The 13,528-nt window shown below is 53.2% G+C and overlaps 1 protein-coding gene across 1 annotated transcript in view; it reads left to right on the forward strand.

Moving 5' to 3' along the window:
• BCAS4 (breast carcinoma amplified sequence 4) overlaps positions 1-5,086 on the forward strand; it is a 56,755-nt gene extending 51,669 nt beyond the window's left edge. The window contains exon 5 of the mRNA XM_044748070.2: positions 4,542-5,086. Within this exon, the coding sequence (XP_044604005.1) occupies positions 4,542-4,661 (120 nt within the window). The 3' untranslated portion in view covers positions 4,662-5,086. The remainder of the gene's footprint in view (positions 1-4,541) is intronic.
• The last annotated feature ends 8,442 nt before the right edge of the window (positions 5,087-13,528 follow it).

Here is a 13,528-nt window from a genome sequence, read left to right on the forward strand (position 1 = left end):
GATTTTCCAAGAGAAGCTGGCAGTCTGGTTTTCATGAGAAACCTCCTGATTTTTTACGTATTTGCAATTAGTTCCATTTAAAAAAAATCGTGAAGCAGACCCCAGCACGCATGCGTCCGGTATGTGGGCTGTGCGTTTAGGAGCTCGGGTGTCCTGGGTGGAAGTGAGGAAGATGTGGGCGTGTGGGTAGGCCCGGGAGAGCACACCAGGCCCTGCGCCCCAGAGGCTGCTCCCCCAGAGGATGGGCAGGCACGCCCTGGGCTGTGGGGGACGAAGGGGGACGTGGGAGGGAGGGGCATGGCAGAGCCCTGGACCTGCGGTGTCAGGTTTCCGAGTCTCCCATCCTATCGCGGCTCGTGGAACATTCTGGCCTGCAGGCTGGGGGCAGGGGAGCGAGAGCCAGAGTTGGACCCTTCTTGCTTACCTGGCCACCCCAAGAGGGGCACCCTGGTACCAGCTGCAGGGCAAGAGGTGGGAGGGGGAGCTCTCTGAGGCCCTTCTGAGGCTCTCAAGGGTTTGAGTTTGCTGCAGGAATCCAGGATGAGGCAGGGGCCCCAGGGGTGATGGGCATGGGCCCAGCTTGGTGCCGGCACATCCTGGCTCCTGCCAAGAGGGACGACCCCTCTCGTTGCAGGTCTCCCTGAGAATCCAAGAGAAAATGGGCACGAAGGGCTGGCTTTCTGGCATCCTGGTGTGCCTGAGATTGGGGCCTGGCCTCCGGGGTGTGGTCCTCCCCACCCGACAGCCTCTGGGGCGGCTCACACGCCAGCCCTCACCTGCTGATTCCAGCCACTGGTTTCCAAGCGCTCCTCCACCTTGGTGGGCTTATTATTTGTTTTAGGCAGAATTCTTGGTTGCAAGTGACAGCAACCCAGGTCACCGTGGCTTAAGCAAAGAGAATCCACGGCTCATGGACTGGAGAAGTCCCAGAGTCACGCTGACCTCAGGCAAAACTGGACTCAGGCGCTCAGATGATACCGTCAGGACTGTGTGGCTCCATCCCCAATTCCACCTTCTTGTGTTGGCTTCATTCCCAGCAGGCCCCCCAGTGTCGTGGCAGAAGTGGCCCTCAGGCGCGTGGCCTATCCTCACGGGAACCTGGGGGGTGAGGAGAGCATCTTTGTCCCAGTAGCAAGCGTCCCAAGGCTGTTTCTCATGGGCCCAGCTCGGGTCACCTGCTCAGCCGTGGAGCAGTCACCGCTCGGCGGGTCAGGCCGCCTTCAGCTGTGGGGGGTGGGGAGAGCAGCGTGAATGGGGAGCAGGCACAGTGATCCTGTGGGAAAACCAGGATGCCAGTACCAGAGTGGAAAGTGGAGGCTGGACAGGCCAAAACAGCACATGCCCACCCCAGGCCCACCTGCTCTCCAGGAGCAGCGTTTTGGGCTGAAGAGGCCACATTCGCAGCCCCCTGGCTCCTCACAGGCCGCCCTTCCTGGCCACTGACCCCTTCTCCACGTGCTCCGAGCTGTCATCAGGGGCTCCGTCCAGGGCCGAAATGGAGCTACACCCACCTCTGCAGGCTTCCTTCCCATCTTCCAGGCTGGGGGCCCTTTTGAAAAGGGCGGGCAAGTTGGTTCGGAAAGGGTTGTTCTCGTGCCCCCCGTGGGTTCCTAGCGAGCGAGCGCACACGCAGCAGCTCTAACAATCCACGGGGCCGCCTGGCGGGGTGCTGACGGAGGGCTCCCCTCTCCCCACGTCGCCCATTCGGGAAGACCTCCTTCTGCATCCCAGGCAAGATGCGCTGTTCCTTGCGCCAGTGCTCGCTGGAACCACAGCTGCGATTCTGTCCAGAGCTGCTAGGCTCTCTTACGACAACTCTTCACAGTCATATCGGTTTTCCTCCCTTTTTGGAGACTGTCCCCTCGAGGGGAGGGGCAGAAGTGTCCCCGTTGGTAGAACCATTTCAAAAAGAACAGGGTCGGGATGAGGCCCAGCAGCTCCAGGAGAGGCCGCGCGGCTGGGCCGGGACACTGGCTCTGGCCTGGCCTGGCCACTGACCCTCGGGGCCCCTAAGGGCTCACGTGGGTCCCGAGGATCAGGAGAAGAAGGGACCTGTCTTCAGGATCACAAAATGCTCTTTGGCCCCCAAGCCACGTGTCGGGATGAGGGAGTTGGTCTTTGAACTGTCATTATTCACTTGAATGTTGTGTTTTCTAGATGTTACAGTGGCCAATTCTCAGGAGGAACTGGGTAAAGATTCCAGAACGATGGGTTATCCACAGATCGCCTCCCTCAGGCTGTGAGATGTATCTTATGGCTCGTTTCCCAGTTGTGTTCTGGTCGTGGTGCTACCGGAGGAGTTGGGTCTGATCCGCAGGGGCGGGTGGCAGCCCGGGAAGGTGCAGGGGGAAGGGGGCAGGCAGGCTAGGCCCTGTGTCCAGTATCCCCCTAGCAGGCTGAGCCAACGGGGCTGGCCGTGGGTGACCGGGTGGGGTGTCCTGTGTGCCCTTTTATGAGGCTGGCCTTTGGCCAAGGTGAGTTGCTCATCCTGGTGTTCCAGATGTGGGGTGGTGACACAGGCAGGTACGTGGCCCCCAGACACCTGAGCGTGTCCTGCCTCATTTGAAATCCTCTGATGGTTTCCTTCTGCAGCAGAGACAGCTCGGTGTGGGGGCCAGTGCAAGAATCCAGATGCTGGAATCCATCCACTCCTGCCCTGAACCCAGCCCCTCCCCCATGGGGACACCGCACAGCCCCCTCCCCCACCAGGATGCCGCACCATGGCCCCCTTGCCCGCCGGGACACTGCACAGCCTCCTCTCTTCCCTCTCCAGTCTGTCTATTCTGCTCCAACACATATCTACTTTTACACACACTCCCTCCCTCTCCCTCTCTCCCTTCTTCGCTCTCTCTCTGTCTCTCACTCTCACTCACTGGCTTCAATGGCCCCCTTTCTCCTGGGATGAAGTTCTTCGCACAGCGTCCCAGAGCTCGTGCGATCTGGCCCCGGCTTTGGGCTTTGTCCTTGCCCACACTGACCTGCCCGACTCTAGACTGAGGTGCTTCAGTGCCCACCAGCCACACGCCCTGTGCACCTGCCGTTCTGCAGCCTGGAACCCCGCCCTCCTGCTGGTTGAGTCCCAGTGGGCTCGGCCTCCGCAGGCCTCGTGACCCCTCCAGCAGGAGTGGGGCCCCTTCAGTTCCACAGGCCTCTGGGCCTCCCCACCGTTGGCCTCGTCACGTGGCAGTGCTGTTCCTATTGGTCCCTTTGTCTCCCCTGCCGGACGGTGAGTCCTGTGATGGCTGGGACTGCCCTCTTGTTCGCAGCGGCCCCATAGTGCACAGAACAGGGCCTGGCCAGGCACGGGGGCTCAGTGAGGTCAGGGGGTGAGTGGATGGGCGCTTGGAGGCTGTGGGACGTGGCTGAGCTTTTATTCCCCCACTTCATCCCACAATGGGAATGAAGGTCCCCACGTGGCCGTGGTGGGTAAGGACGCACGCGGCACAGGGCGGTGCTCGCGGAGGGGCTGGGCCTCAGGGAGCTGATACCCACGGGCTCGAGCACCATCCTTGCCCTGCCACCTGCGTCTCTGGTCCTAGGCTGGGTCAGAGCTGGGTCTCAGCTGGGGCAGGGGGCGGTGGGAGGGCACAGAGGCAGCCAGGAGATGAGACAGTCAAGGGAGCTGTGGGGGGAGGGGGGAGGGAGGTGGAGGGACCCAGGTGGAGACGTGCAGAAGGGCCTCCTCCCTCTGCTCCCCTGAGCCCCACATGCCTGTCCATCCCCTGCTGGGCCCCCCAGGGGCAGCAGCCCCACAGCCTTGCAGACCTCCTGCGTCCTCCCCTGGGACACGGTTACTGGGATCAGCCCTGGTTCTACATGAGAATCACCTGGAGCTTTCAAATACCCCGACGCACAGACCACACCCCAGACCGGTGACATCAGACTCAGGGTGGGGGGTGCGGAAGCATTTCCTAACTTCCTAGGAGGTTCCATGTGCAGCCACGTTGGAGGTAGTCCTCTGTAGAGTTGGTTTTCCTCGAGCTGTGCATATAACTCAGAGGGTCCCACCAGCTAGAGCTTGGGGAGGGTAGCTTGATGGAAAATGTCCCCGTTCCCAACCACCTCGCACCAAAAATCCACACCAGAAATAAGTGCTTCTTAAAATGGTTCGATATTTTGAAAAAGTAATGCATGCATATGGTACAAACTTCAGGCAGCGCAGATGGGTACACGGTGACAGAACAATCAGGCCAGCTCCTGGGATCCCCGCAGAGCTGTCTGCGTGCACACGCATGCGGCGTGAGGGCCCCCTGCCCTCGCATGTGGTACCTCGCCTGCTCGGTCCCGCTCTGTTGGCACCTGGCTCCGCCTGTTCTCACGCCTGCAGGGTGCTGCACTGTGTACATGGACCAGCACCGATGGCCTAACCCCTTTGTGGTGGGCTGGCTTTGGTCACTGCAGGCAGTGCTGCCAAAGAACCACGGAATCTTGGGTCACATGTGTGCCTCTCTGCAGAACAAATTCCTGCAGCTGGAATTCTTGGGTCACGGAGCAGGTGGATTCACATGGCTGACGGAGCACCTCGTTTTCTGTCATTCCAGAAGCCGTCTGCACCAGTGCCGGCGTTCGAGCTGCCTGCGTTGTACAGGACTGAGGACTATTTTCCGGTGGACGCTGGGGAGGCCGCGCTCCAGGCCCCCCGCTGCCCTCGGTGTCTGTGAGCTCTGCGGTCCCACCCTGAGGGACGTCGGGACGTGAGACTGTGTACGGAGCAGCTGGGCTTTTTTCTTTCGTTGTTGTTGTTGATTTGTTTTCTGAATCTCCTCCCTTGCTTCACGCGAGACCACAGGGTTTGGAGAAGCAGCTGGAACCGCGTGTGGCCACGCCTCAGGCGGGAGCAGGAGAAGTCCCTGCCAGCATTGGGGCCGCCTGGCACTCCAGGATGAGGCGCTCGGGTCGGACGCGCCGCAGCTGACGGATGGATGGCCAGGACCTCCTCTCTGTGAGGGGCTTTGCACGGAATCCTGGGGGGCTTGCTAGGTGCCACCGGGCTGCGTAGCTCCAGGTCCGTCCGTGTTGGTTGGTCTGTCTGCAAACCCCAGTGCCCACGGGCCTGTGAATCATCTCAATAAAGGTGTCAAGTTCACGTGTGGTCTGGGTGTACATGTCTTCTCGAAGCCTGATCCTTGAATCTGCTCATGGTAAAGCCCTCACCTCAGAGGAGGGGCGGCTCTGGCCTGTACATTCCCAGCAAGAACAGAGAGCGCGTGAGGATTCTGGGGTCTTCACGGGTGGGTTTGCCTTCGATTCTTCTTGTGCAGATGAGTTTCCTGCTATTGTCCTGAAATTCCTCATTTTGGTGATGGATGTTTCTCCTTTTTCTGCTATTCCTCAGAGAGCCAAGAAAACACACACACAACCGGGCTGCAGACCTGCGTTAGAATTTCAAGGAAATCTAACATCATGGATCAGGAGAGACCGCAGTAGAAGCAAGGAAAAAGTGGAATCTTGCCAATTTTAAGACAATTTTTGAATTAAAAGATGTAGGTAGACCCCTTGTTTCAAGAAGTGCCAGCATTTTTCCATGGAGATAAATTCTTAAACTTTTATAATGTCTTTTTTTTATAAAATCTCATACATTATTTTAAATTATTGAAGTGTAACTTACATACAGAAAGGCGCACCTAAGTGTGCAATTCACTGAATTTCACAAACTGAACCCTGATCGTGAAATAAGCACCATTGGCACCCAGAATCCCCTCTGCTTCCTCCCAGTCAGTGCCTGACCACCCCCGCCCCCCGACCCCACACTCACACCGTCCTGACATGCAGCCACCGGTGTAGACAGGTTGTTGGCCTCTGCACCTCGTGTGCCTGGAGGCGAGTGGAGGGCACACACAGGACGTCCTCGTTTGTGCCTTGCTTCTCTGGCTGGCGCTGCGCCTGGGGAGGCGTCCCTGTTGCTGTGTGCTGCAGATCATTCGTCCCCTGGGTGTGTCTACTGATTGGGACTGTTTTGAATGAAGGAAGCGTAGACACCCACTGCGCCCGTCTGCTCAGGGAGAGCACAGGTTCGATGGAAAGTTAATTTTTCAGACAAGCAGCGAGGACAGCAATTTCCGGAAGGCCGAGTACACGCTGAATGTGGGAGACGCACAGGCTGCTTTCTCCTTCCAAGGGCTGGACCAGGGGCCAGGGAGAGGAGAGAGGGAATGTCATGTGATCAAGCCGCAGCAACTTAAGTGTTCTCAAATAGAGACCCCGAGGATGGTGCCGAGCGTTTATAGGCTCTGAAGTCAGCCCGCCTGGGTGGCACCGTCGCCTCCTGCACATTTCAGCGGTGTGAGCGTGGGCTCGTTGCTTACCCTCTCTGAGCCCAGCCTCCTCCTCAGCAAGATGCAGAGAGTAATGGCACCTGCCTGTTGGGTTGTGAGGATGAAACGAGATGACCTGTGTGAGCGCTTGGCTCAGGGCCTGGCAACCGGCACGTGGTAATGGGTGGCTGTGTACGGTGACTGGGCTGGGGGGGTGGCGGAAAGGCTGAGCCCCTTTCTGCTGCATTTCTCAGATGACCAGTGGCATCCAAGAGCCTGAGCAGCGAGCGACTTAGGGGCTGCCCTTAAATGTCAGAGTCAGAACAAGTCACACAAGAGTGAGAGCTGCCAAGAGGCCAACTGGCTTTCTCTGGGGTTTGCTGTCCTTGGATTCTTTTAGGGACCCCCCCCATCCCCACCCCGAGTCAGTGAGGAGGGGTGAGGTTCATGGGGAAGGTGATGAATGAAGTGGAAGGGGCCATTCCAAGTGTCCTGGGAGTTGCAGATCCAAACGATGAGGTTTTAGGGACACTTGGAGACACCTGGGGGAGGGAAGGCCGGGACCCAGAGCCTGCCAGGGATTCCGGCGCCAGTCCGTGTGTGAGTGACCTGATAGGCGTCCCCTTTAACAAGGGTCTGACGCCGCCCCTGTGAGGGATGAAGGCCTGACTGTGGACCTGAGTGGGCCCCACAGCCCGATGCAGGGGTCACTCTGCAGCCTAGGAAAGGGTGAACTTTTTCTTTCTTTTGTGGCTGTTGTTGGACAGGGACCCAGGAGAAAGGCCACTGCCAATTTTGCTAGAGCAAGGCTCTCTGTCAACCTGCTCCCAATGTCCCTAGTGCACGTGAACTTCGTGTCTGTTGAAGCGAAAGTTTTCGAGACCGTGGCCCACGGGTGGGCAGAAATGTGTGGTTTGCCCGGCACTGTTTTAAAATGTTTTCATGTTGAGACAACTGGGTAACCATCTGGAAAAAATAAAGGGAGCTGCAGACCTCGCTCCGTACGCCAGGAACAGTTCCAAAATTCCACATGGATTAAGGAGGAGTTAAATGTATAAAATGAATTTATAGAAGGAGGCAGAAACATTGGAGAATCATACAAAATGCAGAAAGCCGTAAGATAGATACATCTAACGATATATAAACAAGTAAATCCTCTGCATGGCAAAAACAAACAGAAAACCTCAACCAAAAAAAAAAAAAATCAAGACAAAACAACAAAATCTTAAGCAAATTAAAAAGACAAATGACCAAAAAGACAAGTGACAAACTGGGAAAATACAGTCACAGCTCCTATTACAAAGGGATAACCTCCCCAATGTATAAACGGCTCCTACAAATAAGGAAGAGAAAAGCATAGAAAAATGGGCAAAGGATATGAACAGGCATTTCACAGAAAAGAAAATGCAAAAGGCGCCTGAAACATATGAAAAGGGGCTCAGCCTGCCTAGACCAGTAAGTATGAAAGAATATTGAAATTACTCAGTTTTCACTCATCAGGCTAGCAAAAATGAAAATCTTGGAGGACGCCGTTGGTGAAATTTGGGAGGCAAACGCCTTCTCCTCGGTTGATGGTGGGACACCATTCTCACCGAGGTCCGTGGGCAGGCCCTGTTAGAAGCAGACACGTATCTACCCTTGGACCCAGTAATGCCACCCCTAGGAATCTAGCCTCCCCATGTACACAGACGAGAGAAATAATAAATACAAGAGGGTATGCAGCACTCACTGAAACGCAGAAGGTTGGAAAGAACCTAAGTGTCCATCAGTATGGCTTTATTGGTTCAGTTGTAAAATGTCCATATGATGGAATTCTATGAAGTTTCAAAAATGGATTAGGAGTTCTTTATGAACTGGTATAAAAATATCACCAAGCTATGAAAGCCAAAGGGCAGAAAAATATATGATATGCCACCATCTGTGTGAAAAAGAAAGGCATTAAAATTCTCTGGAAAGATAAGTAAAAATTTGAGAACAGTGACTATCTGGAGTGAGAAGTGGACTTTTCCACTTTTTACTTTTTTCATACTTTCTGATATTTTGGTGTTTACCTATTCAAAAAATAAATTCAATTAAAATCAGTTGTCAGTAATTAAAAATTAGAAGAGTCCATGCAAAGAACTGGATTTCCAGTTTCTTTTCAAAAACTGGAATAGCTGGCCATTCTGGGCTCACATTCGTGGGAGGCCACAATGAGCTAAAGCTGAGTTGCTTTAGAGGGGGCCGTGCTCTCCAGGTTTCTCTTGTATCCAAATTATTTCACTAATTTATTTTGCCTGCCTGGCCCCAGGGGCATTTGTATTTGAGACCATTGGAACCGGAGGCCCTTAGACTCTGGAGAATCTACTCGAAGGATATGGGGCATGTGAAGAAATGCAGCCGGTGGAGGATGCAGCTGCGTGGTTACTGAAGTTCAAGCAGCCAGCACACTGGCGACTATCTCTGTGCCTCAACTCCAAATTCTCTAGGGACATGGGTTGGGGTCTCACTATAGAATATGTGTTTTCCATGGCTCTCCTTTTGAGGGTGACTGATACCAAGTCAAAGACATCATAAGAAAACTACAGACCAATATCTCTCATGAATGTAGATGCAAAAGTCCTCAACAAAATATTAGCAGACTGAATCCATCAACATAAAAAAAGGATTACATGGGGCCGGCCTGATGGCACAGCAGGTAAGTGCACACATTCTACTTCGGTGGCCTGGGGTTGGCCGGTTCAGATCTGGGTGCGGACATGGCACTGCTCATCAAGCCATGCTGTGGTCGGCATCCCACATATAAAGTAGAGGAAGATGGGCACGGATGTTAGCTCAGGGCCAGTCTTCCTCAGCAAAAACAGGAGGATTGGCAACAGTTAGCTCAGGGCTAATCTTCCTCAAAAAAAAGAATTACAGACCATGAACAAGTGAGATTTCTCCTAGGAATGCAAGGTTGGTTTAACATCTGAAAATCAATGTAACACACTATTAATAAAGGACAAAAACCACACAACTGTCTCAGTAGATGCAGAAAAAAGCATGTGACAAAATCCAACGTCCATTCATGATCAAAGCGCTCCTTGGGGTAGAAAAGGGAATTCTCAGAGAGGAGGGTTAGAGGCCAGGCGGACACTGCAAAGGAGTCTACTTACAGGGATTAACGGCTCTTGAGATGGTCCAGGCAGCTGGAGACATCAAGGCATTTTCCTCCCCACCTTAAAGCAAAATCCCACTTTGTCTTATGGTCAAGAGCACAACCATCCCTGGGTTTGGAAGAATTCGAAGCAATTCTGACTCTGGGCAGCTGTCACAGAATTTCCTTAGTAAGTCCTGTGGGTTTGCTGTGGATTCAAAAGCATCATCATCCTTCTCATAATCCTCAGCTGGACACATTTCCGGCTTGCAAGCAGCTGGGTCTAAGGCCCGCCTCTGCCTTCTTTGCTGGCACTTCTGGCGAGGGTGCTTCGGTGGCTACACATGGTGCTGAGTTTGAGGAAGGAGTTAAGACAGGACTGCAGCAGACAAATGTGTTTGGTCAGGATACATGTGTCCCCTGAAGAACGAAACTGGCCAAGCCTGACTGCTGGAGGTCAGCCCCTGCAACCGGAAGGGCTTTCTCCTTGGGTCTTCCAGGGAGCTGCTCCGTCATAACTGTAACATTCAGCATTTCCTCAGCACTGCTCTTGCGGGGGAGCCAGGCCCGAACCACAGGAGAGGGAGGAGACCTGGAGGAGCACCCCAAAGAACAAGGTTTGTGCTTTTCTTCTGCTGGCATATCCAAGAGCTGAGTGTGGCTGCAGTGGCAACTCCACCCAGGGAATAAGGGTTAGCCGTTTAGGCCCATGGTCTAATTGTCTCTGGTGAACCGAGGAGAGACAGGGCATCAGCTTGCACGTGTGAAATTGTTTTCTATAAACAGGCTGCATCTCTGAGTGTAGAGATGGGGGTTCTTAGGCTGTCCAGCAGGTGTTTGTTGAATGGGGTGGGGATGGAACAAATGCTCTTACACAGGAAACCACTGGGGGCAAACAGATCAATCAGCGTAAGGCTCATGCTGTAGCCCATATTCACTTGTGTGTCTTTAAAACAGTGGCTCTCAGTCTTGGCCGCACATCGGAATCAGCTGGGCACCCCCAGACCATTGCATCAGCATCTCTGGGGGAGGGACCTCAGCATTGCTGGGTTTTAAAGCTCCCCATGTGATTTTCACACGCAGCCGGGGCTGGGGAATCAGTGCTTTCAAAGAACAGCAGGCAAGAGATTTTCAAGGAGGATTTGCTGCCTCTTCTCAGTCGTAGCAACTGCACGCTTCTTGTTTTATAAGCTGCAAGAGGCTTCATTCGGAGTGTCGTGGCCTCAACATGCGCCTCCCACCTCCCTGAGCGTGCTGTGCAGTTGGGTTTGAGTTGGTTTCTGGTTTGGGTTGAACTGATTCCGCCCCAGGGCCAGAGATGGGTGCTGACTGAGGGCAATTGAGGCAATCCTAGCTCACAGGGACTCACAGAGGTAGCTCTGGCCTGAGCCCACCGGCCACAGACACTGGTTCTGGAATGGTCCAACTGGGTCTGAGTCCAGGACTCTTGCTCAGTAGTGAGGGAGGGCGACCCTCTGGCAGGGAAGTGAGTGGGGAGCACCCTGTGAAGTCAGACAGTCCGTGCGCATCACTGACTACCTGACTCTCCTTACCCAGCTCAGACTCCCTTTTTATGAAATAGGACTCTCACTGGAAGGTCACAGGAACTCCAGCTCAGACTGCGCCTCAGAAAGGGGCCACACAGGTAACCAGCTGGGGTGTCCCCAACTCCTGATTTTCCTTTTTAATAGACAGAATAAGTTTCAGGCTCACAGCCCTCAGCAAGCAATAAGAGGTGGCAGAAATTTCGTATAATGTTTTATGGATGCTTTCAGTAACGGCAAATTAGGCTGGTGGTTCTTTTTTCAGAGACAGTTTTCCTTTTTAAAAAGGGGAGTTGAGACATGCTAAGTACACAAAGCAGTCGTTAGGCAGATGTGGCAAAAACGAAGATGGCAGCAAGGTGCAGGAGTGTAGTTTGAGAAACGCTGTGCTAGGGAGAGTGTGATGTGTTAGTTTAGCGACTGGCTCACGTGTCTGCATTCCTCGCAGGGAGCCTGTCCTGCAAGGCTAGTCTTCAGCCAAGATCGAGGCTGCCCGCGCAGTGCGGTTGGGAATTCCAGTGGCTGTGGACTCAGATATCCTGGGTCCGAGCTGGCATCTCCTCTCTGCCAGCTGGGCTCTTGGCACAAGTTAGTTTCTCTGAACTTTCAAGTCCTGAAACCTGAAACCTGGAGCTAATACTCCCTTTACTGGACTTTTTTTTTTTGTGGGGGGTGGGGAGGGTGTTGGGGGACTCGGGCGGAACTGTTTCGAGGACTCAAATTATCCTGGAATCTAGTGCCCTTCAACTCGTCCCAGCAACACTCCCATGATGTTCAGAAAGTACCTGTGGAGTAACAATGTGCTCAGGATGTGCGCTGAGCTCCGGGCGCTTTTAGGAAGTGTCACACTCCTAGGATAGAGGTAGTCACACCCCTGGCCTGGAGGTCCCCTCCTTGGAGGACCGGACTCTGTGCCTGAGCCTTTCCCTCTTCCCAGGAAAGCCCATGTAGCTGTGCTGGAGATGCAGTCACAGGCAAGTCAGGCAGCCGTCTCCAAGGCAGAGTCTATTTCCTAGACTCCCAGATGGCTGCTGCACGTAACAGCTGTCACATCCTGCTCCCATCTAGATGGCAGCGGGCACGGTGCTTACATCGAGTACACTGGAAAAGCCCATCTCTTTCTAGCTGCTTGCTTTACCAGTTTCCAAAAGGTGAACAATTTGCTTATTAGGACATCCGTTTCGCTTCACTTGGTAGTAAGACATAAGAAAGGTACAGCAAGATTTTTATTACAAGAGCCAGTTTAGGTTAAATGGTCTCACACCCAAGTCCTGGTGGTGTGTGTGTGGCGGGGGTTGGTTTGTTTCACAGACGCTCTAACACTGTACGCTGCAACACACACCTGCAACAACTGTACATAGTGCGAAGACCCACCCCTTCACCCACTCACAGAGCACGTCCCGGAAACGACTGTGCACCTTCCTCCCCTGCCTCTTAGTTGAAGCACTTTAAAATCTTAAGGATTTTCAGGGTGTGCAGCTTTCACCTCACATGCTGATTTCTTAACACAACCCCCACCTAAGTTGCAATCCCACTAGATTCAAAGTATAGTGCACGTTGCAGTTAATTATTTAAAGTGGAGTTAAGTTGATGGGAAGTAATAGGAAGCAAAGAATTAGCAAATAACCCTCCTTTGGTGTCAGTTTGGATCCCTTTTCAAGCTAACCTTCCAGTAGTAGTCGGCAGAAGTTTTTATTTTCTAACTTGACTCACTGTCAAGTTTCTCTCAGCTGAGTATTTCTAGCCCACCTCGCGGCGGCCAAGTGCTCTGTTGGAATGCCGCTCGGGAGCAGCAGGAGCAGCTTCTTCCCATTTCAGTCTTCTGGGGATTTAGAAGTTTGAGAAGTTCCTACATGACACTTTGGCAAAACATCCTTGCAATTATCGTCAACCCAATGAGCAACAGGGTGGGTTAGAAGTTGAGAGTCACAATGGGTAGAAATTGCCTGAAGGAGGGGCAGAAGGCTGACCTGATGCTCAGTGAAATCCATATAGTCAATGTTCTACTCAACTTTGTTGGTGAATAGTAGTAAATATTCCATCACTCAAGCTAAGTGGCTGTCAAGCTTTATTGGCATAGAATCACCAAGAGATGGTTTCTGGGGTCCCATCTTGAGGGTCTGGTGCTGGCAGCCTGCAGTTGAGGTAGGGGAACCACCCCTCTATATGGCAGTACTCATGTGGCAAAAGAAGTTTAATAGCTTCTAGTGACGTGTTTCAGAGGGGGCACTCCCCAATCTTTGACAGATCCCTTTCAAATGTGGCATTTATTGTGCTCTCTTCTCAAAGAGTGCGCATCTTTACACATGGGCAGGCATTTGGACCAGACACAAATATAGGGCGGTACAAGGGACAGATCCTTTTCTGCTCGGATCTTGGAGGGTCCAAGAGCTGTCTGATACAGACCTGTACTGCTCAATGACAGGGAGACAAAGACAGCACGAGAAAATGCTTCCATGTGCTGGAAAGGGAAACAAACTACAGTGCTAGTCAGTCGGACTCTGGAACTCACGGCCACAAGAAAATTTGAAGGGTAAAAAGAAAATCTACAGAATTGTCTAGTCTACAGTTACATTCTTTAATTAGAAGGTGGCAAACTGCAACAGCTTTTATTT

This window comes from Equus asinus, chromosome 15 (genome assembly GCF_041296235.1).
Source record: "Equus asinus isolate D_3611 breed Donkey chromosome 15, EquAss-T2T_v2, whole genome shotgun sequence".
NCBI lineage: Eukaryota > Metazoa > Chordata > Mammalia > Perissodactyla > Equidae > Equus > Equus asinus.